The sequence below is a fragment of the Nycticebus coucang genome, chromosome 11 (assembly GCF_027406575.1).
Source record: "Nycticebus coucang isolate mNycCou1 chromosome 11, mNycCou1.pri, whole genome shotgun sequence".
In the NCBI taxonomy this organism is placed as follows: domain Eukaryota; kingdom Metazoa; phylum Chordata; class Mammalia; order Primates; family Lorisidae; genus Nycticebus; species Nycticebus coucang.
The window spans coordinates 44,416,324-44,443,907 of record NC_069790.1 but is presented as its reverse complement, the minus strand read 5'-3'; the positions used below and the strand labels follow the sequence as shown (position 1 = coordinate 44,443,907).

General features: G+C 34.4%; 1 protein-coding gene across 4 annotated transcripts in view; it reads right to left on the bottom strand.

Annotated features, from left to right (window-relative positions):
• The window catches only part of AGMO (alkylglycerol monooxygenase), a 345,189-nt gene that overhangs the window by 193,612 nt on the left and 123,993 nt on the right, over positions 1 to 27,584 (bottom strand). For all 4 annotated transcript variants that reach the window (XM_053553827.1, XM_053553824.1, XM_053553826.1 and 1 more), the window contains exons 4-5: positions 21,887 to 21,990; positions 9,773 to 9,868 (exon numbers count right to left, since the gene is read on the bottom strand). In XM_053553827.1, coding sequence (XP_053409802.1) covers positions 9,773 to 9,868; positions 21,887 to 21,990 — 200 coding nt within the window. The remainder of the gene's footprint in view (positions 1 to 9,772; positions 9,869 to 21,886; positions 21,991 to 27,584) is intronic.

Genomic DNA, 27,584 nt, shown 5'->3' with positions numbered 1-27,584 from the left:
ATATTACCAATTCATTCCAAAAAGTAGTTATAAAGATTTAGTGAGGCAATATTTGTTAAAAATGTTTAAAATACGTTCTGAAAAATATTAAGTGTGGATTAGTATATGATGAAAATGATAAAATAAATAGATAATTAAATAAAAATAATACCTCATTGGATTTTCCTTGGAGCATGCAATCACAAATATAAGTAACTGATAATTCTCTACCTGATATAACACTAACCATCTAAACTTCAATCCTTTTTTTTTCTGTATATATTTCCTTCAATGTTAGCTGTTTTTTCTTCCTCCAGAAAATTGTAACTATCATTCCAGCATATAATATTTGTCTTTCCTTTTTACTACATTCAAGTCTAGAAATGCAATAGACACTCTCTAAGTGTCAGTAGAATATAATAATTAAAATATTTAAGAAGATGTATTAAACTGGAAAATTAAATATGTATATTAGTGTTTCTGAATGAGAAAAAATATATATAACCAAAAGCCTGAATAATGTACTTCATGATTATAACTCCAACCTTTTATAATTGAGAATACATTTTTCTAAATTAATTTATGCATTAATTCTTCTTTACATCAAACTTATTTGATTTATTTATACTAATAATTCATATTAGACAAATTATGAACTGCATTAAAATTATGTCACAAAATGTACCTGAATTATTATAATAATGGCTAAAATGGTTGGGAAGTGACATGCAGTAAAATAGGAATTATATTGCAAAAAATAACAAGGAATATAAAAAACAGCTTTTAGTATTTTTTAAAAATTTTAGAATCTGACATGGGTATGTGCATTTTGGTTACATACATTTATAGTCAAAGTTGTAAGTGTGCCCTTCACCCAGAATGAGTTAAATAGAGGGTGTGCTAATTATCCTAGGAGTCAACTCCTGATAAAAGGATGAATTTGGCCCCATCTGCTCTCTGTCTTGCCTGCTTTCTTGCCCTTCCACTGTGTTATAACACAGCATGAACTCTCACCAGATGCCAGCACCTTAATCTTGGATTTCCCAGCCTCTAGACTGTTTGCCAAATAAATTCTATTTTTTTTATAAATTACACAGTCTGTGGTATTCTGCTATAATAGCAAAACAGACTAAGACACTATGTATTGTTATTATTCTCATCTGATATGAGAAAACTGAGACACAAACGGTAAAGAAATTGGCCCAAGTTCTTAAGCATAGTAACAAAGGAAGCAGGATTCAGACTCAGGAAATTTAATCCCATAGGCCACAAAAAGAAGGACACAGTTTACATTATAAAATTGGTATTACTTTCTTGTAATTTCTCTTATTTAAAAAAAAAAACCTTGAAATGACTAATTTTGTGTTTATGATATTCACATTTAGGATTTTGTCAGAACAGTATATGAAATGTTCAAGAACATCATCCTGGGTGTCACCTTCCTTTATACAAAATAAGTATTTAATTTGTTAACAAAAAATTTACCAACTACTTAAATAATTCCAATATATTTTTCACCTATGCAAATGGGAAAATAACAGCTACAGAAAGTTGATATTAACTAAACGTGTTTCTCAGCAATAATGACTTAATATTAATATCACAAATATATATATTTTTCATTCTTGACTGTTATTGATATGATAGATAAAATAGATATATTTACTTAAAAGAAAACTAAATGTTTACCCATGACTGAGTCTTGAGCAAACTCTATACAAATTTTGAATAATGGACAAGTACTCCCAGATTTTTGTAAAAACTAATCTTGGATACAAAAAGGCAATAAGCAAAACACTTTATTTACTGTCTCTACAGAAATCAGGTCTCCTAAGTCTTGCTCATGCGGCCACCAGTCTATTGCTTTGGATGTGATAGCAACATGTTTCTGTTCTATTCTTCTCCATGTCAGCTAACTTCTGGAAGTTTCCAGCATCTTTTATCTATGGCTATAACACTTCATAGTGCTAGATTTCCTAAGCTTTCTAATTTTGCACGTTGCATCACTGCAGTTCTCCTATACTGTAATTTGTATTGATTTTGACTGTTTATATTTATCATAAACATGTCCCCAAAGATCTAATTGAGACAGTTGCTTGAACATAGAGTGTTGCTAAAAAGATTTTGTTTTCCTCATAGCTTGTTACTAGCTCACTAAATGGGCAGTATTTGCATTTGTTGAACATAGTTGGCACAGTAACATTCTAATGGAATGGCAGTCCCAAGACATGTCCTGATTGCAAGGAGAAGGGGAGTAAAGCTGAAAGAAAAGTGGCCAGTCTTACCATGTTAGAAGTTATAGAGCAAATGTGGGGACTGCAAAAGTTCACTGGAAAATGGAAGAGGCAAATCCGAGAAAGAAAAGGACCACGGAAGGAGAGCTACAATGCCTACATACAAATTGCTCACAAACCTTGGATAACTCTTCAATTAGCTCTATACGTGCCAAGGCACTAAGGACCCTTATGAAAAGATAGAAAGGTGAAAAACTTGAAAGTTGCTGAGCGCAGATGTGGATAGCTGCCTGGTGCTAGCAAAGAGAATCTAAAGCTCAAATTCCACCCAGTGAAAGGGAGTTTGTAAGCACCTCAGGTACTTCATGACCTAAGTAGTAAAAAGAAAATCTTTGCCCTAAATTAAAGATCACTGAATAAAGACAGTTCCAAAAACATATGTTCTAGTAAAGTATAAATCAAAGTCTCCAAAAGCAAAGAATAGTTAGCCAATCATTTCAGTGCCTCTTAGAATAAAAATAAGGATTAATAAAAGGAATGTAGCAAAATCTAGAGTTTCTACAATAAATTTATAAAATATTAACAATATATTACTAGGTATACAAAGAAAGATGTAACCCTTAACAAGGAAATCAAAAACAAAAACAATAAATTGAAGTAGTCCTAAACATGATACAGAAGTTGGAATTAACAGACAAGAATTTTAAAGTAATTATTGTGAAGACATAAAGAAAAATATAATATAATGAGTGACAGAGAACCTTAGCATAGAAATGAAAATTATTTATAAATAAACAAATGAAAATTCTAGAACTTAGGAGTATAACAGCTAATGTCTGAAATCCACTGAATGGGTTTAAAAGTCTGTGGAGAGCTTGAAGACAAGTTAAATAAGCTATTCAATCTGAATAAGAGAGAAAGCAAAATATAAAAATTAATGGAATATTACTGATCTATAAGACAATATCAAGCAGTCTAATATACCCATAGTTGATGTTCCTAAAGGATAAGAGAGATAGAAAGGGTTAGAAATAATGTTTAAAAATAATTCGAAGGGGGTGGTGCCTGTGGCTCAAAGGACTAGGGCACCGGCCCCATATACCAGAGGTGGTGGGTTCAAATCCAATGCTGGTCAAAAACTGCAAAAAAAAAAAAAAAAAAAAGAAAAAAAAATCATTCCTAGGTCTTTACCAAAGAAAATTTTGAAATTTGATTTAAAAAAAATATATTTGTGAATAATAGAAATAATAAAAAGGTAAATGGAAGGTAAATACAATATTTGGCTAAATATCTAAAATTTATTCTTTTCTTGATTTCTTTAAATCACAACTGACTGATCAAATCTATAATAATAAAATTGGGGGATATTTATAACATGAAATTTAATTTTAAAAATGCATTCTTGGGCCAGGCACAGTGGCTCATGTCCGTAATCATAGCACTTGGGAGGCTCAGGTGGGTTGATTGCCTGATCTCAGGGGTTTAAGACCAGCCTGAGCCAGTGCTATAACTTATAGCCAGGTATTGTGGCAGGAACCTGTAGACCCAGCTACTTGGGAGGCTGAGGCAAGAGAATCACTTGAGCCCAAGTGTTTGAGGCTACTGTGAGCTATAATGATACAGCACTCTACCAAGGGTGACAAAATGAGACTCTGTCTCAAAAAAATAAATAAAATAAAATAAAAATAAAAAAGTCATGCCTGTGAGCCCTAATCAAGATTAATGTCACAAAAAATACAGTGGCACATCATAATCAAACTAGTAAAATTAAACAAGGAAGAGAGCAATTTTATAAAGTTCTAGGAGACACATAAAAAGACACATAATGTGCAGAATAACAATGATATTAAAATTTAAATATTACAACAAATAAATATCCAAAGACAACTTAGTAATTTGTTTAAAGTACTACAAAAAGGGCAAAAGAGAAATATTAATTAAGAAGCCTATATCCAGAAAAACATTCTTCAAAATAAAGGAAAAAATAAGGATGCCTTACTATATATAAAAGTGGAAGGGATTTGTTGGTAGAGACCTCCATTATAAAAGACACTAAATTCTTTCAGACTGAAAGGAAATAATACCACATGGAAACTTGGGTTAATGGAAAGAGTAAAAAGTAGTAGAAGGTAAATACAGTATTTGAGTAAATATCAAAGATTTACTCTTTCATTTTCTTAATTTCTTTAAATAACTATTAACTGATTCTATAATAATAACAATAATTTGAAATAATTATTTTTGAATATTGTTTGAAATATTATAATAATATTATAACATGAAAAATTAAAATATGACAGAAAACTAGCTAAAAGGTTGGGGGGCATAGATGGAATTAGACTGTTATAAGATTTCACACTTATATGCTGGGCGCTGCGGAGCAGGATTCCTCACGCCTGGAATCCTAACACTCTGGGATGCCAAGGTGGGTGGATCACTTGAGCTCAAGAGTTCTAGACCAGCCTGAGCAAGACCGAGACCCCGTCTCTAAAAACAGCCGGCATTGTGGTGGGCACCTGTAGTCTCAGCTACTCAGGAGGATGAGGCAAGAGGATTTCTTGAGGCCAAAAGTTTGAGGTTGCTGTGAGCTATGATGCCATGGCACTTTACCCAGGGTGACAAAGTGAGACTCTGTCTCAAAAAAAAAAAATTACATTTATAATAAATGGTATTTACATTAATTCAAGGTAGAATGTGATAGTAACACACATATAGTTCTTAGAGCAACCGCTACACAGACACACACACACACACACACACACACACACACACACACACACACGGAGAATGAGAATCAGCCAGCAGAGGAGGTTTGCCTCTTTTTCTAAACACTTACATTTTTTTTTGTACTATACCTCCTTGCCAGAGTAATGAGAGAAAAAGAAATAAATGACATAAACACAGGAAAGAAAGATATAAAACTGACTACCACGAAATTGTACCTGAGAAAATCCCTAGAGAAAATGAAACAAATTATTTATTTCATAGAATGTATAAGCAATTCTTCTTCTAAAGTGACAGCAAACAACAAATGAGGCATTGGTAAAGTACAGGCAGATAAATCAAGGAAAGTGACCAAGGACAGCCGATGGATTTAAAGAAAGTCTTTTCAATAAATGGGGCTATAATGAGTGGTGATGTGCATAGAAATAGATGTCTTGGTCCCTTGATGCCATACCAAATATATAAAATTTAATTTACTACAGAACAAAAGGTAAAATTTAAAACTCTAATGTTTCCCAAACAAATTCTGGGAGAATGTCTTTCAGAGTTTTGTGACAATCAAATCATGTTAGAGAGAATTTTTCTTAAACTAATCATAAAATAAAAATATGAGGTTTTAAAAAATTCAACATTTCTGATTAGCAAAGGTCATCAGGGATACAATAAAAGGACATGCTACAAGTTGAGGGAGTGAAGTGCATATATCTGATAAGGAGCTTGTCACCAGAGTCTATCAGTAATTCTGTCAGGTCAACCAGGCAAACAACTGAATAAAAATGTTGAAACACATTCTTTTTTTTTTAGCCGGGCGTTGTGGCGGGCGCCTGTAGTCCCAGCTACTCGGGAGGCTGAGGCAAGAGAATCGCTTAAGCCCAGGAGTTGGAGGTTGCTGTGAGCTGTGTGAGGCCACGGCACTCTACCGAGGGCCATAAAGTGAGACTCTGTCTCTACAAAAAAAAAAAAAAAAAAAATGAAACACATTCTTTTTTTTTTTTTTTGATGAGATGTAGTTATCTTTATTGATGCATTAATTATGATCTTAAACATCTAAACTTTAATAACAATATTAAAATGAGTTTCATTTGTCAATGGTTACAAAGGTCACATGAACTGAAAGGTATTTAAGTTCTTTCTCATATTCTTTTTTTTTTTTTTAGCACAATAACTGGGAGAATGCCAGGTAGGCTGTGTTGACCAGTGTGATGAAAATGTGTCAAACGGTATATGAAGCTAGTGTATGATGCCCCATGATCATATCAATGTACACAGTTATGATTTAAAAAAAAAAAAGAAACACATTCTTCTTGGTAAAATGTCACAAGAATGGAAAAGCAAGTATCCAATGTACTCACTACTAATATGAAGCCAGTGGATGATCTAATACACACACAAACAAGGGAAAAACTCAATTCAACTCAAGACTGGGGAGAAGGAAGGGAGAGAGGGGAGGAGGGAGGGCGGTTGATGTGCTCCCACTTAATGGGCACCAAGTGAGACATATGGCACACCTCCTGGGTGTGGGACACAACTATGACAGGTACTATACAAATGCAAACTTTATAACCTAATTGTTTCTACCCTCAAATTAACCTGAAATTAAAAAAAGACAAGAATTTAGACAATTTGTTAAAGAAAATATATCAATATCTAATAAATATATGAAAATCTGTCCAATACCATTAGTTATTGGTTAGTTAAATGATATAGCAAAGAGAATTCTCTTCACTCACATTAAAAAGGGTAAAATTAATGTTAATATCTCACTATAACCCTTATCTTTCCATCATCCTATATATCACTCCCTACAGGAGCATAGTTGGCTATCCATGTGTCCCTTTACGGTTATTTTATGCATATCTGATCATATAAAATATGCAATTGTTTCTCCCTTATGATATACATATTTGCATGTATCTTATTATGTACCTTGGTTATTTGGAGGTCTATTCATATGGAACTCAGATAAAGACATTACTCATTGTTGTAATGTTGCCATAAGGATCTATTTCAATGGTTTCAGTTTAGCCCTATAAAAATTATTGATTATATGGTTCAAATCTTCCATTCTAAAGAATTAAGTTATTTCTATGTCACAACATCTTTCAACTCAAATATCATATGATATATACATAAACAATATTATAGTATATTTCAGATAAATCAAAAGTAATGGGTAATGATACTATTGGTACTATACTGTGTAAAATCAGCTAACACTCAGATAAAACCACTTAATATCTCAAAAATTACAAATAGCATTCCACAGTTATTAGATCAAAAACATTTATTGAATAAAATGGTTTCTTAATGCCTTTAAGACATTCACAAGAAAAGACTATAACCGAATATATGCTGCAGACACTTCAGATCAATGGACAATGAACAAACAAATCTGTAGCCACAGAGATTAAGTGACAGTGCATTCCACGTCAAATGTTTTGTGGCTTTCCAAAAAAAAAGGATGAAAATAGACTTTGGTCATTTTGTCATCAAAACAACTTAAAAGTAAACAGAAAATGTCAGTAAACTATTCAGCTTTTTTATATTTATTTTTTCTGTCATGTACAGTCGTCACAAACATAATTTTACTTTTTTTTCTTCCTCTCATCTTAACCTGATTGATTTAGAACTGAATCTTCTTCACTTTTAGAAAATCAGTCTTTCCTGAAGACTAGATTCCTGTAATAGTGAGAACTGATTTTTATAACAACCGAATCTCTATTCAGGAATGTACAGGCTCTTTGGCCCACATGGTCGTACACACTGCATATTGTTTCTGTGAATGGAGATCCGAGTGTGACACCTGATATTAAACACTACATATCTGCTTAAAGGGGTTGACACATTTTACATTAAAGGTACATACAAAGTGGATGTTTTTCTAAACTAAAAGCTATTCTTTTTAGTTTTATTTTTTACTTCTTAATCTGCATGTTAACTTTTAATTTAGAAAGTAGGACAAGCACATGATAAAAATAATTTTTAATAAATGGCTAAATCTTCTCCCTACTTCAATTCTTTTTTTTTTTTTTTTTATTGTTGGGGGTTCATTGAGGGTACAATAAGCCAGGTTACACTGATTGCATTTGTTAGGTAAAGTCCCTCTTGCAATCATGTTTTGCCCTCAGAAGCTGTGGCACACACCAAGGCCCTCGTATTAACCTGGATGGAAGTGGAAGACATTATTCTTAGGCCTTGGTGTGTCCTACTTCAATTCTTTATTTCGCTTTCTCCTCTCTCCAGATGCCATCACTGCTATCAATCTCCTGGCCCTCCTTCCTGAAAAGTGTATTATTTGTAAACAAATGTCAGTATGCTGTGTGTAATAAACTGACATAACTGCACAGTTGTGAAATGCCTCAGAAATGGATTCACAGTTTATAATATAGTGGGAAATTATAATATCTAAACCATATTACTTCAGAAAGTGTGTTATTTCCTTCCATGCAGCTCACCTACAGGAACTACATAGAGGAAAACACTTCCAATATAATAATGCACACCGCAAGTGAGACCTTGTAAGCATTGGTTTTGAACTGAAAATGAAGCCATCTGGAGGTTCTGAGCTTAAAAGGAGCAAGTACCCCTGTTTGCTATTCACTTCCTGAGGTGGAATTCAAGCCCCGCCTCATAGAAGTCTCAGAGGGACACAAGGGAAGACAGAAGTTACTGAGGCACCATTGTTTGGTATCTAGACTAATACCTGACCCAACACGTGGTATGACCTGGAGGAGAGCTGCTATAAAATGTAATTCTCCTTTAACCCCTCCATGTAAATCATCAGCAAGCTTCCCTCCATTGATTTAAACAAATTTGGTCTTTGACCTCCAGGGCCAGAATTGGCCTCAACAACTCTTTCAGCTGGTTGTAGTACTGAGTGTTTGATGCATGTCAACTATCATAAAACACAATACTATTTCATGACAGATCTTCAAACAATGTCACATATGCCCAGTGTCTTTATCCTAAGTAAATGAATAGCATAAAATACTTCAGATTAATGAAATATTGATCTTTGCTGTATCAAGATTTCACATCTAATGCAGCTGTGATTTGTGTTGGTGTTCAACCAGTTGCAACATCTGTCAACGTGCTTCCTATAGGAACTTCAAAAAGCTTCTGATAAATACCAAATGCTTAAAAGAATACTTATGCATATCAGTAAGAATTTTGCTGTGTCTGGGATTTCTGTTATTTAGCAAAAATATTAGTATAATAGTTCATAAACCAATCAGTTGCTTAATGATCTATCTGGAAACATTCAAGTCTAACAATTTGAGATGCTCCAGATGACGACAAAATTTTATTTGTTAAGTTTTCTGGGAAAAACCCAACAACATTATTGACAACTTAGAAAAAATATAAACTCTATAGTTAAAGTAAGTTTTCCAATCAAAAATTATTTTCATAATTTCTCTAAGCATTAATTTTTGAGAGTTTTTAAGGAGTTCATGTATAGAGACACACTATATATATATATATATATATATGCATTTCTATGTCTAAATTGAAATGAATTTCAACATCTCCTGGTAAGTAATGTTCAATAAGCTATAATATAGGAAAATACTGTATTGAATAGTATTAATAAGTTTTGGTACTTAATAGTTCAAAAATTGTTTTATTTAATTGAGACCAACTGGCCTCATTGCTTCTTATAAACTTTGCAATATATATTCAGTAAAAAGGAATAAAAAATGAACAGATGTTTCTCCTTAAAAAAGGCAGACAAAGATTTTTCTTACACAATAAATCAGCTTCTAGTGGATTTCCAGGACATTGCTTCAGGCTATTTAGGTGGAAAACTAAAGGGAAAAAAAAAAAAAAAGATTTACCTCTGTGTGTATCCAAAATTGGTAGAGAAGATTGAACTGAAGATGAACAGCATACATGGAAGGCGGTATGAAGAGGGCCAGGGGACAGTAGAAAATCTAAAAGATAAATATTTTTAAAGAAATTAATGTACATGTAGGATTTCTCAACATAAATGCTTTGTTAATGGTTCAACATCCTAAGTGTATTATTTCTTCAACAAATGTACCTTATTCTATATATTTCATTCCCTTGTTTGACTTTGCAATATTAATTTTTCCTATGGTGATAAAGTTTCAGGCATGTTGGATTTAAGGTCACTGGACTTCTATTTTGCATTCAACATTTTAGAGGTAAAATATCATATGTTGTATGTTATTTCCTTAATCTTGAAAATGTTAGACTTGTTTCCTGGAATTAAAGTGGTTGTTTATATATATGCATAAATACTTTCTTTATGCAAAAAAATGTAGGAACATGTGATAGCTCCCAAACTATATATTATCACCTAGCATTTTCAATAATAAAATAATATTATAATAAAAGAAAGTAAGTTCATATGAAGAGTGGATATAATATATTACCCTTTTAATTTTTTTGTATGTATTCAGGGCATCATATCTCCTAAGTTTTTTCAACATTGTTTTGTTAAGGAAGAAGGAAGGACAACAAGGTGCCATAGGGAAAACAAATTTTAAATGTCCCTATTTCCTAATAGGTGGAAGCAACCTCACCTTAGAAAACAACTTATGATTGAACCACAGAACTGGTTAGAACCAACTAACAAGAATTATCTGATGTGTTCTACTAATGACTTTGATCCTCAAAAGTGGTTTTATATTGGAAGAAAACACTTTTTTTTTTTTTTGCAGTTTTTGGTTGCAGTTTGGCCGGGGCCGGGTTGCAGTTTGGCCGTGGCTCAGTCGGTAAGGCACCGGCCCCATATACCGAGGGTGGCGGGTTCAAACCCCACCCCGCCAAACTGCAACCAAAAAATAGCCGGGTGTTGTGGCGGGCGCCTGTAGTCCCAGCTACTCCGGAGGCTGAGGTAGGAGGATCACTTAAGCCCAGGAGTTGGAGGTTGCTGTGAGCTGTTTGATGCCAAGGCACTCTACCGAGGGCCATAAAGTAAGACTCTGTCTCTACAAAAAAAAAAACCAAAAAACAAAAAAAAAAGAATAAAATGAGTCTGATTTCTACTTTCTATTTTTAACTTTATGGAGTCCATATTTTAAAAAGACTAGATGTTTAAAGATATTTCTTCTGAATCTTATAATTTTATATATACATTATTTTAAAGCTTTTGTTCTCAATTTGGAAAAATGTCACGTCAAGGATGTTTATTAATGACTATGCATTTACAATCAGACACTGCTCCCTGGTTTTTATTTTTAAAGTTCAAGTCATTAAAAAATTCAACTGTCATCACAAGCAGGATCATTTTTATTATTTATAAATGGTTTATTAAGAAAGGGATTAGATTAGCTAGCAACAAAGAATACTGGGCTGTTATTCAAGAGATCAACTTTTAATCCAAGGTTTTATTATAGACTCCCTGGGTGATATTCACAACATTCTTATACTTTCCTAGGCTTTAGTTTTCTCAAGTTAATGGTGAGGGGAAAACCATTTGAAATATAACCATCCTTCCAAAAGATCTATGATACTGTGATTTAATATTTTTGTGATATATGAAAATGATTCTCTTGTGATAGGTTCATAGAAGATACAGTAAAACCTCCATAGTTGACCACCACCTTGACCACCACCTTAAGATGACCTGCTTTTCATAGACATGTCCTGGTAGGCATTGTCAGAGGTTGTCCTGCATTTGTAAACCATACATAACCTACGATAATAAGTCCTTTAAGTTATAGTGTATCTTGGAATCTTCCACTTCAGATGTGAGGAAAAAATGTAAAATAATTTACTTTGGATGCTTAATAATTAGTTCTGCTCAGAAAGACAATACATAGCAGATGAATATTTGTAGTTCATCATAATTTCCAAAAGTGTAGACATGTGAAGGTCCTTCAACATAGGAATTTTCAGAGCCTTTAGCGTGCTAATATGATTCACATTTCGTAGTCAGTGTCTCGCAGGATTAGATTTCCTAAACCCTCATTTTATGAAACAGTGCACTAAATCCTATAAATTGGTAAATACAATATGACCAAACAAATGGAAAAAATGAGCTTGCCATGAATTTTTTAAAAAATTGCATTTCTAATAAAAAAATAAAACATGTCGGGGCGGCGCCTGTGGCTCAGTCAGTAGGGCGCTGGCCCCATATACCGAGGGTGGTGGGTTCAAACCCGGCCCCGGCCAAACTGCAACCAAAAAATAGCCAGACGTTGTGGCGGGCGCCTGTAGTCCCAGCTACTCAGGAGGCTGAGGCAGGAGAATCCCTTAGGCCCAGGAGTTGGAGGTTGCTGTGAGCTGTGTGAGGCCACGGCACTCCACCGAGGGCCATAAAGTGAGACTCTGTCTCTACAAAAAAAACAAAAAACAAAAATAATAAAACATGTCAAGAAAAAATCCACACATATGAGTGAAAATTTCTTGTAATTAATATAGTGCTATAAAAAAATCTAATGATACAATCAAGGTTCTAACTTTTGCAACTGAAAGAAGCTTAGTAAATATGGTTCAAACGTGAGAATTCCCACTTATCTCCTTTTCTACCTGCAACCTTTGCATTCACAAATCCTCCATAGCTTTTTAAACCCTGTTAACTAGTTTAAATTCTTAAGTGGTGCTAACTTGACTGAGGAAATTTCTCCTCCCTCCCATTCAGAAGTAACTCTTACTACCTGGGTCGGGGACATTGGGCTATGTACCAAACACATCCAGATCTATCTTGCATTCCAACCCCTGTCATTCTGACTCCAGTGCCTTTTAACCTTACATTATGCTGTTTACTCTGGGGCATTTTATTATATTATGAGAGAAGTCATGTATAATAGGGCTATACAGAAGAGAAATAATGCACATATTTGAAGAAAGAATGAGGGTAAGCCTGGGGATGATCTTAGGCTCACAGACAGGAAGTGAGAGGATTTTATTCTGTCACCAACAGAATGAGCCAAGCCGGGGTTGCTTGAGGTGGTATCAGGAAGCAAGAAATAACAGGCATTTCAGGGTAACTACAATGGCATTGTTGAAGATGATAGAGAATCTGTGAGCAGCATTGAGATTCCTAGACAGACCTCAGGGAGTTCATGAGCCCCTTAATACCACTACAGTAATGTGCACGTAGGGAAGTGTGCATTTTCCAAAAGGAATAATCTATAACTTTTATCAGGGAGTCTCCACTGTGTCTGTGACTTGCCACAGCCCAAACAAAAATTTACATAGTGACCAAAGTGGGAAGTGGAGTCTTTTCATGCCATTTGAGAAGACTGGGCACGAAGGAGCAATTGACATCTTTTTAATCATATAAGAAATATAAAATATAAAAATCTGTTTGGAATCTATTTTGATAGCCCATTGAAAAGGGATTCATATTTAACCATAGCAGTAGCCATGGGGTTGGAAAGGTAGAGTAAATGTGCAGGGCCTAAGAATTAATATTCAACAGAGTAGCTGTGAGGTAGACAACAATGACAGAAGGTACCCTGACTTCAGGTTTGTGCGATATTGTTCACCCAGACAGGGAACAGGAGAAAGAAGGGTTTGTAAATTCTGTAGATTCTACAACCATGTCGGAATCCATGACATCCCAAAGAAGCTGTTGAGTACATAGTTGAAAATGAATGTCTGGAATTAGATATCAAGGAATCAGGAAGTGTCTAAGCTGAACTTGCTGATATGGGAATCATGCAAATATCAATTATATTTGAATGGATGGATGTGTCTCTGGTGCAACTCCATGGGCAGTCAGAGAGTTTGGTAGCCAATTAGGCTGAAACAAGAAAGACATGGGGGTGGGGAAGTATCATTAGTTAGTATCAGTAGTTAGCATCATTAAAGAAAATAAGAGATTTTTAAGAAGAGAAGAACATTCCCAATGAGTGTCCAAGTGAGACAGGAATCGAAAAAAACAGCTACGCTAAATTTGCGGCTGTATTTCAGTGGAAAAGTAGGCTTGGATTCCCAGCCTCAAATTTGCTAGTTCAACTTCGTAAGTTTAAGAAAAGCCCAGAGAAAATGATAAAATGAAGGGAGGGATTACTTTTAGTTCCCCAAGCATAAGAATGGAGAATGCCGGAGGTGTGCCTTGAATACAGCAATAGATAAGAGAGATTTGGGTTGTTTGTTAACTTACTTTTCTAAATGTAAGAGACGTGAATATATTTATGGCTTATTCAGAAGGAGCCAGTTGAAAGAAAGAGAGAAAAATGCCAAAAATAGCTAATTAGAAAAGTCCAAAAGAGGCTCCGTGTCTTTTAGCAAATAAATAAAAGGCTAGTTTTTAGACTTTTAAGGTGCTTGTTGCTCAGTGGTTGGGGCAATGACCACATACACCGGGTCTGGTGGGTTCAAACCAGCTGGGGCTGGTGGGTTCAAACCCAGCCTGGGCCTGTTAAACAAACAATGACAACTGAAACAACAACAGGAAAAAAAAAAAAAAAGCTGGTGTTGTGTCAGGCGCCTGTAGTCCCAGCCACCTGGGAGGCTGAGGCAAGAGAATGCTTAAACCCGAGAGTTTGAGGTTGCTGTGAGCTGTAATGCCATAGCACTCTACTGTGGGCAACATAGTGAGACTCTGTCTCAAAAAAAAAAAAAAAAAATCCAAAAGAAAAAATAAGACCAATGTCGCCAATCTCAATATTAGGTCTTCTGAAGAAAGGTGAATATTTCTTTATAAAACTAGAACTAAGAAAGAAAGTTCACTTTGTCATAGCATCTCTAGGAAACAAACGAACACACCACATATTTCATTTGCTATTTCCTAAATTTATTCATTTTTCTAGAATTTTGTGTTTTTGGACACATGGTTCGGCTACATAGTTATTGTCCCGTCTACAACCTCCTCCATGGAAAAATTTTACTGTTCTTATAGATTGAGCTCGAGCATTTGTTTTTATATGAAGCTTCTCTTGCCCTACAGAGGTTGTCAGTGCAGTCAGACCTCTCTAACACTTTAATAATTTGTCACCTTGGGTGTTTCCTTACCTGACTCCCTCCAAGAAGAGCAATCACCAAGAGAACAGAAGATCATTTGTTACTTATCTTTTGTTTTTTTGCAGTTTCTGGCCGGGGCTGGGTTAGAACTTGCCACCTCCAGCATATGGGGCCAGGGCCCTACTCCCTTGAGCCACAGGTGCTGCCCTATTACTTATCTTTCTATGCCCAACCTCTGTCACCATGACTGGTCCTGCCAGGCAAGCATATATATAGAAAAAAAGAAGTGGATGCACATCTCAAAACAAGAACAATAACACCTGGAGGAGGTTGCATGTGTCAGCCAGTTGTACGTTTTAAAATTGTGATAATGAGATAATGTTGCTCTCTATAGAGCTCCTAATTTTGCTTCTCCCTGTTTAGCATTCATTATAAGGATTGCAAATGACGACCAGATTGCTATAAAGAAAAACATTGAAAATTGGAAAATTATTTTTAACAAATTTCAAAATGTTTTGATAAGCTACAGAATAATTTCACTTTCTTGATGCATGCTAGTCAAGATTCAAGCCAGCAAAAAGCCTTATTTATTTAGTATGTGAACATAAACTTTTCCTCATTAGTCATCCTTCCATCGTGGTTGAGGGTGGTAAAGGCATGCCTTGGGGTTCCTAGGCAAGGTTCTGGCAGAAGTTTTGTTTCTTTACTTCATGGCAGCTTAAGGCATTCTTTCCTCCTGTGACAAAGAATTATGAGGATTTTTTCCCTTGTGCATCCGAATGCATTACATCAAAGTTGCTAGTTTTTCATATCTTTATTTGTTCACATTAGTCTTTATGTAATTTCAACTTCCACATATTGAAAAACAGCCTTTGCTTATACAGTTTGGTAGGAAATATGAAGTAAGAAAAAGATTTGTGATTTCACTAAGTTGTTTCTGCTGTCCTGTATGTAATATAATTATTACACTTACGAATCATACTTGATATATCTCAGAGAATTTTCACATTCATTACTCACAGTAATCTTCAAAATAACCATATGAGAAGGCAGAGAAAATATTTAGAGCCCCATTTCAAGTACAAAAATCAGTGAGACTCAAACATTTACCGAGTGGTTCAAATTAAAAATGCTAGTTAATAACCAAGCTAGCGTGGGATCCAGAGTTCTTTATTTTGCATCAATTGCTCCTTACTGTTTCCTAAATATACTGAATGTATTTTTAAAATTATCATGCTCAAAAATAAGATTATAAGATATTTACCTCTTCTCTAATTTACACTGATAATGATTTTATTTAATGTTATAATTTGATGCTATGACTGTATTTCTTTCTGACAGAAGGTAAAATTCACCTTTTTTAGAGATTTCTAATGTGTTATAAACATACTCCACTAAGACTTATAAAATTAATTTCAGTGCCAACCTACTGAACAAAACAATTTTAATGATGAAGCATCATGCAGAGCCAAAAAATTAATTCACTTGATCTAGTCATTTAAATGATAAGTGCATTTATTATTAATTTACTATGATTTTTTTAAGAAGTAGTTCTATTGAAGGTGGATATCTGACTATCTTCCATTCAATGCTGGTTTCATATATGTGACAAATAGGTTAAATTTATTTTAGTGTAAAAGGTAAATCAGCTATGAAATCTATACTCTAATTTTTGGAGAGTCTATCAAATAAAAAAATAACGAATGCACAATTTAAGTTACTTCGCAGATTGTGCTATTATCAATTTTACATTGGCCTTATCCTAGTTAATTTAGCAAAATATTTCCATTGCCACATTTGTTTTGACCCCGCTAAGACTTATTTCATTCTTTTATGCAACATATATTTATTAAATACTGACTCTGCAATAGGGACTATATATGTATACTAAATATTCAGTTGTGAAAAATAACTCATTGTCTTAACATTTACAGGCTAGCATAAGAGATAATAATGAAAAATATTACATACTACAATAGATTTATGCAAAAGACAAATGGAATAGAGCCCAAAACAAAACAGCAAGAAAGGCATGGACAGATGTAGAAAAGCATCTCAAAATCGGAGAAAAGTGAGCTAAATCTTAAAATGCAGAGCAATCAAAGATGAGGAAGAAATAATTCTCCATATTGAGGTATTGAAATGTGCAGTGAAGTGCCAAGGCATTGTGTCATGGTCATTGAGAGAAGTGATTGTACAGGGGACAACAATGGGGTTTGTAGAAGGTGAAATTGAGAGGTGGGGTAGGTTTTAATTAGCTCTGGCTGTAATAATGGGTGTAGTACATTCCTTTCTCAAGCTATGGAGGGATTTAACTTGATTAGAGCCGTGTTCTGGAATGGGAAGAGTGTGTGAGGGATTGAGAGGTGAAGAGATTAAGAACGGGAAAATGAAAAGTTCCTTCAGAACAACGGGAAATTGAAAACAGCGTTGGCTGACACATTGTTCTTAATAATACTCTGGGGTTTCCAAGAATCAATGTCTGTTGTTGATGGCTCCTTCTAATTTTTTTCTAAAGTAAATACTTAATCTATAGTTGCTCTGAATATGAAAATGTACCTATGCACATATAGCTGTATTTCTGATAAGCTATTGATTTTGTAACAGTGTAATGCTTTTAGAAGGTTGCAAAGATGACTCAGAGTATTGTAATATACCTTCACCTATTGTTAACACATTACTATGCTGCCCTGGCTGCAATGAAAAAACCCACAGCTGTACACTCATATTCACTAAAATTTACATTTTGTTCAGTTTTCACCAGTTGTTTTCCATCCTAATATCCCTTTTCTCTTTTAGAACTCCATCCATCACGCAGCACATATTTAATATTTATATTTTTTAGCCTTCACTGATCTATAACAATTTCCCCTGTGTTCTTTATGTTTTATGATCTTTGCAGTTTTGATAATTACTGATTAGGTTTTTGGAAATTGTCTCCCAATTTGGGTTTGACACGTAGTCTTTTGTCATAGTTGGATTGAGTTATGAGTTTGGGGGATGAAGACTACAGGGGTGTAGGGGTGAAGGGCCATTCTCATCACATCTTATCAACATGACTTATCACTGGTGAGGTTAACTTTGATCTGAGACAGTGTTTGCCAAGTTCTTTTCTCTAAAGTTGTCTCTTTTCTAATCTCTGTCCACATTCAAAGGGTGGGTGGTGGATAATTAAGCTCCACTTACTGCAGGGCATGGTATCTACATGTATTATTTAAAATTCTTTAAGAGAATTTGTCTCCCATTTAATTGTTCCTGTATGTTTATATAGGGACTATATATATATACATAAATATTCAATCATTATATCAGTATAAACTGGTCTCAAAGATATTTATTTCCTAGTTTTGGTAATAACTCCATATTACATTACATATTTTGTTTTAAAATTATTCAGATTTGGGGCATTGGGAGCTCTTTCAGGTTGGTATTGTTCCTTTGACATACTCCATTCTTTTATTTTTTGAGGACTTCTGTAGCTATATTTTTAATATAAAAATTGTAGCACTTAGGTAGTTTGTTGATAAAGTTGGAAAAACCAGAAATGTTAATCCAGACACTGTTATGTATTATATAACATCTATGAGATTAAACAAATGTTATTATTTAAAAAGTGGAGAAGCTGCTATCCTTAAGGCACTACACAGAAAAGTGTAATCAAAGGTTGAAGTGGTATACCAAACCATACATTGCACTATACAGTAAATTAGTCTCATTTAAACCAGCACTCTATCAATTGCAGCTCTTTTTGTGTAGGTGATGATAAGCTGAAAATTGGCTTAAAATGCAACTAATATAGTTAGAAATTCTGAAAAGTTGAATTTTATATCTTTCACTTCTTTAAATGAATGAGCAACTGCCCTTATTTTCACGGTAATATGGAAGAAACACACTGGGCTCATTTTTACTTTTCATTTCATAAATGAATTTTCTTTTCAATAGCATGACCCATCAATTATTTGTTCTAAAATATATTGTTACCTTGGCAACAGCCAAATCATAGACCTTCTGTAAGAATACTGATGAGGAGAATCTTATAAACAACTCGAAGAAAGTAAAGAGACTGTTGTCTCCCCTGATTTTGATATTACAGACTGTTAACCCCCACAGACCCTTATACTCATATCTCCTGTCTTCTAAGGGACCTAGAAGTCCTAGTTAAGAATCCTGGTTCACTTATAATCTCTAACTTTCATTTACCTCCTTGAGAAGTTTCCTCATCTCCCCAGCCAAAATGTTGAGCTGTTTGCCACGAATTCCCAGGGCTCATTTGGATTCAGCACATTTTGCCCGTGTGTCTCCCTGAAAAGGTGGCATGATGTTGTAAAGGGAAATGACTCTGGTAATCAGATAGGTGTGCGCGTGCATTTCCTGTAGATTTCCCTGGTCTGTAACCTTGGTCGTGCTGGTTTCATTGAGGAAGGACACAAGGGAAAGCAGGATGAAGATCACAACAAACTGCAGTCAGGGGTCTGGATAGAGCCCCAATCTGGTCGTGTTTAATACTGTCTTACGGGGTGACATCCTTTGAGATTCATTTTTGTAGCCTTTGAAATAGATGATTTAAGTATATGATCCATAGGATTTCTTCGAATTATGAACTCATTTGTGCACAGGTAAAATTTTTCCTTTGATAATTCCTCAAGTAATTAAGTCGCTAACTTCACTGATTTCTCTAGAGTAACTTGAATTACAGCTACATCCTTTCTTGGAGGTGTTCACTCTCAAAATGCAACTACTGAAGATTTGAAGTGTCTTTAATCAAAGAGAAATATGTAATTCAGGAGAGACTAAAGACTCTTGAGATTATTATTTTAGTCATCTATATGTTTATCCTCTTTTGTACAGGATGGCAAAGAGTTTGTATTAATGCAGCTCTTTCTTAAAACGGAAGGGTGGATAGTGTCCTTTTCCTCTATCGGGGGCTCTATTCCTCCCTCTTCTTACTATGTGGGTCATTATGAAAGTTTTGAAGTACACAAAATACAAAAAACAGAAAGTCTGTGGTGATGCAGATATATGAAATCCTCCTAGTAATGCCAATAAGTCAAGAGAGTTGAAACTTGCACCAGTGAATCAGAAGGGATGCTGTCGATTATGTTTCTTGGATGCAAAATAATGGACCATAAGACAGTCACTTGAAAGTTTGGTAGTGATCACATGTGCATATACTAAAGCCTTAATCCAGTATTGAACTACACACGGTAAAACAGGCAGAATTTTTGTTCTACAGTTAAGTTTCCACACTTACAGTACAAACTATAGGGATGAAAATACACATATTTCTTTTTAACATACATTGATTAGAACTATGAAGGATTGAATTGTTCCCTCCCTACTCATATTCACATCCTAAACTCCTAGCCCCTAATATCTCAATATATGGCCTTATTTGGATATAGGGTCATTGCAGGAGTAATTAGTTAAGATAAGGTCATTCTCGAGTAAGGATGTCCCTCATCCAATGTGACAGCCTCTATAAAAAGAGAAACCTGGGCAAAGACACAGAAAGGATACCATGTGAAGATTAGAGTTATGCTGTCATAAAACCAGGAAAAACCACACTCTAGGAGGAAGGACTTGAGCTAATCCTTTACTAATGCCTTCAGAGGAGCATTGCCCTTTGCGCAACACCTTGATTTTGATTTCTGGCCTTGAGAACTGTGAGATGTAAATTTAGGTTTTTCTAAGCCATCTAGTTTGTAGTATTATCTCATGGTAACCCTAGTAAAGGAATACAAGCTTTAACACACATATTTTTTGTTAGAATTTGGAGGTGGATCTCTATTGAGGTTCATTCCCAACAAACTAGTACTATCACTGCCTTATACATTTGTTTTGCCTGTGCTGCTGTTTGAATTAGCGCACGTGGCAGTATATTTTTCTATTGGTCATGAGACATCTGGTTTCAAGTACTTGGCTTTGTCACTTACTAGCTATGTAATTAACCTTACTGATTGTTAGTTCTCTAATAATGGTAATACTTCATCTGGAGAACCATGGGCTTATTTATGAGGATCAAAGGAGATAAGTAAAAAACAATATGGAGGAATGTAGAGGGGGATTTAGAGCACAGAGGTTAAGACCTGGGGCTTCAGGGGCCTGGCTGCTTGAGTTCCAGTTCTACTCTTCCCTTTATGAGATGTGTGATTGAAATACAGACTCAGGGGTATTATTGTAAAAAAAAAAAGTTATAATAGTTCCTCTGTAAGTTAATATACAAAGAGGTCTTTCTCAGAAGATTAACACATAGAAAGTTCTGGTTAAATTGTATCTCATAGAAGTACCTCGCAAGATATATAGAATCATGCAAATGTTTGAGTATTATAATTTATAGTTAGTAAGTAGCTCATTGATTCTGAACATCCACATTGAGTGTAAATCAATACTGATTGTACACACCAGTAACTCTGACTTCTTAACTCCCTGTTCAACATGAATTTCAGTTAAAATGCCAAGAAAAGCTAAGCAAGAGCGATTATAGAAAAATGATGTTACCATATAGATCAGGGTTCCCAGTGAGTCAGAAGAAACTTAAAACTAAAGACTATTTCTGATATTTATTATTCTTGTCATTTTCTTGTGTGAGAATGTTTTAGAGACAAACATTTTGTTGAGTATTATTCTACTTAATCTAATGTGATAACAAACAGCACAAGATTCAAGTTGCTTTTACTTGGGAGCTGATTTTTTTTTTTTTTACTGGTTTTTAAAAGTTTTGTTTGCATATATTTGAATTAAGATACTTTGTTTATACATGTACTTTGTCATCTCATAGGTGACATCAAATAAAAAATAGCCAGCCACTTCCTCACATTGCTGTATCCCTCAAGTTGAGAATTTGGATGAAATAAAAGACTGCAAGGGAAAACATCACTTGTTTCATGTGTGTCCAGACTTACAGAGAAGAAATAAACATTGTAGTATCTGGCTTTATGGAGGAGAAAGAAGCATTTAAGGAAAACACCTTCTCTTAGTTTACTCAGAGGAAATACAAACAGCTGAGACTTAAAATAATGAATTCAAAAAAGGATTAGAGTGTCAGATTGATTCCATTTCATGCAACTTACCCAGGAAGTATATATCTGCAAGACAGATTGTCTCAGTGCTGTGGATAAGTTATAGTCCTCAGAACTATGATGTGTTTGGTGTCCGGCCCACATAAAATTAATCTCTGCAAAACACATAATTTGAAAAGAGCCATGAGAATAAGAACAAAGCAACTTACATTTTCAGTTATGTGTCCTGCGGTATTCAATGAGGAAGAAAATCTGGAACATCTATGAAAAAGCTGACCAATATAATTGTAATTAAAATAAACTGCCTGAAATCATTTTACAACCAGACAGCATATAATTATAAATAAATAAAAATAAAAGCATATTCAATAAATACATATGGTGTATATGGTACATGTATAATTAAATGCTTCCAGTAAACTGAAGTGACTTCCAAAGTTAACATTTTTCTAACATTTATAATATGACAGATAATAAAAACGAGCTGGTAATGTTATAACAATACAGTCAATGGATAGTGATGATTTTTCAGCATGTGATAACATACTTTTACTTAAAGACGAATTCTCTGATGGGAGAAATTAGTACATAAATTTTGGAATGAAATATCACAAAATATTATTTCCTGATGGCTTTTTGGAAAGGCTCAACATCTGTCTGTTGAAATAAGAAGCAAAAAAATAGTAATATTTTGTCCTACGACTTAATGTTTTCTTTTTATTTTCATATAAATATGTGTATATATTAGTATTACCTAGTATTTACACATGGCTCTTCCCTTCCCTTACCAAAATGCTATGCAATTTCTAGATTTTCCCACATAACTTATATTTGTGATCATAATATAGAAGGAAATAAATATTCATGAAGCTTTGCATATATGGCCCTCCAACTGCCTTGAATTTCATCTTGCAACCCAAAAAGAGAGTCTTTTTTTTTTTTACTTACAACAAATATGACACTGTAATGACCCCCTAAGTAGATGGAACAGAAGAATACAAGTCGTTTTTATTCTGCTCTTTTTTCATTCTGTTGATATTTTTCATTTCCTATCAGAAATACAAATCAAAATACCACATTATATTCTATTGAGTTACAAAATATATATTTGTAGCTTAACTAACTTATGTTTATCTTTCGCTATAAATCCAGGAGATGGAAGTAACTAAGTGATATAACCACCACATCCTTGGCAGTACATATTAGAAATTAGATCTTTCAGGCTTTGAATGTAGGGGAACTGAACAGAGGACTAAGTCTGCAAATATCAGCTTAATGGTTTTTGCACTGCCTTTTACTAACAGTTAAAAAACGTGGTAAAGAGCAGGATAATCTGTTAGACGCCTTTATGAAAATCACAGATAGGTAGATATTCAATCCGAGTGACCTTCTTCGCAATTCCTTTAGAAAAGAAGTTTCCTGGACATTCTGTGTAGGAAAAAATAAAATAAAATTCGCAAAAGCAAAAGAGTCTTTGTAAACAAATGGTAGCTCATAGTTATAAAAAGAATGAATTCTGTTTAAAGAAGATTATGAACAGGATTATGAATGGATAGACCTATTATGAATAAATATCACATGTAATTTCCATGAAAGGTATATAAGTGTATTTTCAAGTGGAGAAAGTATTGTCATAAACTATCAATGGATATGAAACTTAGATCTTGATTGGTTAGTATTTCAATCATTTCTAAGAATAACACTGTATTTCTATGTTAGCAATTAAGGAAATTGTTCTTAGACAAAAGAGAACTACTTCACTACCATAATGATCTCTAAAATTATCTGGCCATAATCTCTGACACAGCATAGAGACTAAATCTCTGGTTTATTGAGTAGCCTACATAGCTACATGTAAGAAACATGCAAAGACCCCTGTGGTCTGTGCTGCTTTATACTTTCAGATGTTGTATAGAAGCTAATTAAGAGGCAATAAATTTGATGACTTCTAAATTGTTTAAACTGCTTAAAGATAGAGCACTCTTGAAAAGATCTAAACACAATTTTCCCTTTAGAACCCACCCATGATTGAACATTTTGCAACCTATGACTTATAAACCTTTATTATACATCAATATATGGTCCATATTTTTGGACGTTTTGAGGTTGGTTTTTAAAAATTTATCCTAGTGAATAAATAAGATGAGTTCACAAGGTGATGACCTAATCAGATGAGGTTTAATTAGCGAGTAATAATTCACATATCTATTGGAGCTACTTCCTTGTAACATGCACAGAAGCTAAATTGTGAACAAAGAATCCACAAAGGTAGAGGTTAAAGATCTGTCTCTTTAGTTGTTTTAAAAGCATTTACTTCCTATCACAAACTGTGTGTAACACAAGCCTTCATTCAATGAAGTACAGCTGTGTAAACAGGGCACAGTAACAGGGTCCAATGGCTCACCTCTGCCACTTTTCAGAATGGGGAAAAACAAGGAGGATACTGGATTTTTTTCACAATCTACATCCAGCTTATTAGAAGTAAATTCTTTTCAAAAGTGGTTATAAAAATGCATTTCACAGACAATTAGTTTAATAGTCCTTTTGTGACGGAAATGAGAAAAAGTTAGTGCATTTATGCGTTCGTTTTCCCTAATATTTAATTGATGAATTATCTGTTTTAAGGAATGAAAACAAATAATGAAGAAAAAAGAAAGATTATGTTAGGAATAAGCTTCTTTCTATGAAAGGCAATATAATTATAGATTCTGTTCAATAATAATATATTTTCTGTTTGAAATTATAGATAATATATGTATATAGTACATTGTTACAGCTTTTCAACTATATATTTGAAAATGATTGTGCTGTTTTCTAGTGTCAAAATGTACGTGTGAATATACGTTTTAATGTAGGCCAATAATTTCACTTAGCTAGCCAAAATTTAATGTACTGTGTGTATTTACAGTATGTGTGTGTGTTGAGTTTATTAATTTAAAATTTTTTAAAATGAAGGAATATCTTACATATAGTAAAATCTATTCTTTTTAGTGTCCTGCTGTCTGAGTTTTTCACAAATGAATATAGCTATGTAATCACTACCACATCAAAGTACAGAACATTTTCATTACCCCAAAGATCTTCCATACTCTGTTAGGGCTATGGAAGGCAGATTCTGCTTCAGGTGATTAGATTTGGGGCTCTGAGTTGATAAGGCAAGAAAAGAAAACGTTGGGAACCCAAAGAAAGATGAGTGTCCTTTAACTGTGGGAGAAATATGAAGTAGGGTATAGAAGGCTGACTCAGCATGGTAGCCTCTCAGATAGCCTCCAGTGATCCCTGTCTACTGGTATTCATACCATTTACTATCCCTTTCATTTGAGTATGAACTAGACTTGGTGACTCCCTTGTAGTAAGTAGAAGTTTTGCAAATGTAATGGAATTTCACTTCTGATATTTGATATTAGATTATCAAAAGACAGTAACTTGTACCCTTGGTGCTTTTTTTTTTTTTTTTAATGCTCTCGCATGCTCTGTTTGAAAAAAGCTGGTTGCCATGTTGTGAGTTGGCCTTTGGAGAAGTGCATAGTATGTGTAACAGGGAACTGGGGAGGGACTTTGGCTAACCAGCCAGTAAAAAAATTGAGCACCTCAGTGTAAGCCTCACAAAGAACCGAATTCTGCCACCAACCATACATGTGAGTCTGGTAAAAGAGCTTCTCCCAGTTGAGCCTTCAGATGACGCCACAACTTGCCCACAGCTGGAGTAATTAACTGAGGCCTTGTGACAGACTCCGGGCCAGAGGCATCCATCATCCAGGGATCCTCAAACTGCAGCCCATGGGCCACATGAGGTGGTGTGATTGTATTTGCTCCCGTTTTGTTTTTTTACTTCAAAATAAGATATGTGCAGTGTGCATAAGAATTTGTTCATAGTTTTTTTGTTTGTTTGTTTTTTTTAACTATAGTCCGGCCCTCCAATGGTCTGAGGGACAGTGAACTGGCCCCCTGTTTAAAAAGTTTGAGGATGCCTGAAGCCATGCTCTGATTACTGACCCACAAGACACTATGAGATAATAAATGCTTCTTGTTTAAGCTCCGAATGTGTTACAAAGCAATGAATAATTAATACCCCCCCAGTGCTCCCACCCTCATTCTCAGTCCCTAACATCAAATAATTAGTTTTCTTTCCTTATACTTTTCCCTTTTTCAGAGTATCCTGTAAATGAAACCATATAGTATGTAGCCTTTTGAGTCTGCTTCTTTCACTTACCATAATGCATTAGAGATTACTCAGTTTTGCTGGGTTTATGAGGAGTTTGTTCTGAGTATAAAATATCATGGTTTGGTTTGGTTTTTATCTATTCACCAAAGAACAATTCAGTTATTTACAACTTTTGAAAATTACAAATAAAACTTCTATCAACATTACCACAGTTGTTTTCTGCAAACGTAAGTTTTTATTTCACTTGGGTAAATATCTAGGAGCAGGATTACTGAGCTGTATTATATGTTGACATTAGCTTTTTAAGAAACCAGAAGTTATTTTCTAAAATGGTTGTATATTTTTGTATTAACCCCAGCAGTGTGTGAGAGTTCAAGTTACTCCATATCTCTGGCTGCATCTGACATCATTAATTTTATTTTTATATTTTATTTGGTAGTCTTCATATCAGAAAATATGAGTGCATAGAAATATCATTTAATTTGCATAACTCTAATGCCTAATGAACACAATCATCTCTTGGTGCTTATTTGACATATACGTATTTTTTTGTCCTCACATTTTTATGAGGTTGTTTTCTTGTGGTTAAGTTTTGAGAAATCTTTGTATGTTCTGCATATGAGTCTTTATTATTATTAATAGCTTTGTGATTCAAGACCATATTGATTATTACTTATCATTTCAAATTACAGGATGTATAATCAGACGCTTAGAAGGTATACATTTTTTAAAAGGCATTCAATACACAATGGCAAGTTTATATCTCCAGGTGATATAATAATATATATCTCCACAAAGAGTACATGAGACTAGTTGGTTCCCTTCATTCAGGTTAGCTTCTGCTGTTGCTATTTTATAAAAATCTGGATTGAAATTGCATTCCTTATCCAAATCTGGTACGTTTCCCTTCTAACTGGTGCCATATATTGTTATTCTGAACTAAGAATTAGAGATTGTTCAAACCAAGGGCCAACAATCCTGAAAAGTCTGGGTGTTTTTCTCCTGCCAGTACAATTGACACAGGCCTCTCTGAGCTCACCTTGTTCAACAAACACTGAATGTGCAAAATGACTTAAGCCTATAATGTGGGAGAGGTTACGATCTTCTGTTATCCCCAGTCAGGCTTCTGTGTTTCTAGCTTTAAAATTGTTTCAACTTTACCTGAAAATCTAGCCTCTTCATGGATTACCATCCATTCCTGTCTGAGGAACCCAGTGACTACTTAGCTACCACCAGGATGATTGCTATACAGACTTTATTCCCTGCCATGTAGAAACATGGAACATAAAGCCTAAAAAGAACTTTTCTCTAATTCAAAGGTTACCCGCTGACTCAGAAGATTAAGGAAAGGGCAAGCGGGGATTGTTCACAGCTGAAAATAAAACATTCCACTTGTTTCAAGATCGTGAGCAGATTTCTTATTTACAATTTTAGAGAAATATCCTCTTCAATACAAAAAGCCCAACAAAAGTTTTGTAGAATTATCCCATTCCCATGGAACCAGGTGCAGTGATGCCTTCCCATTCCTATTGTGAAGCAGATTACAGAGGAGGAAAAGGTGTGTCTTCATGTTTAATAAGACTA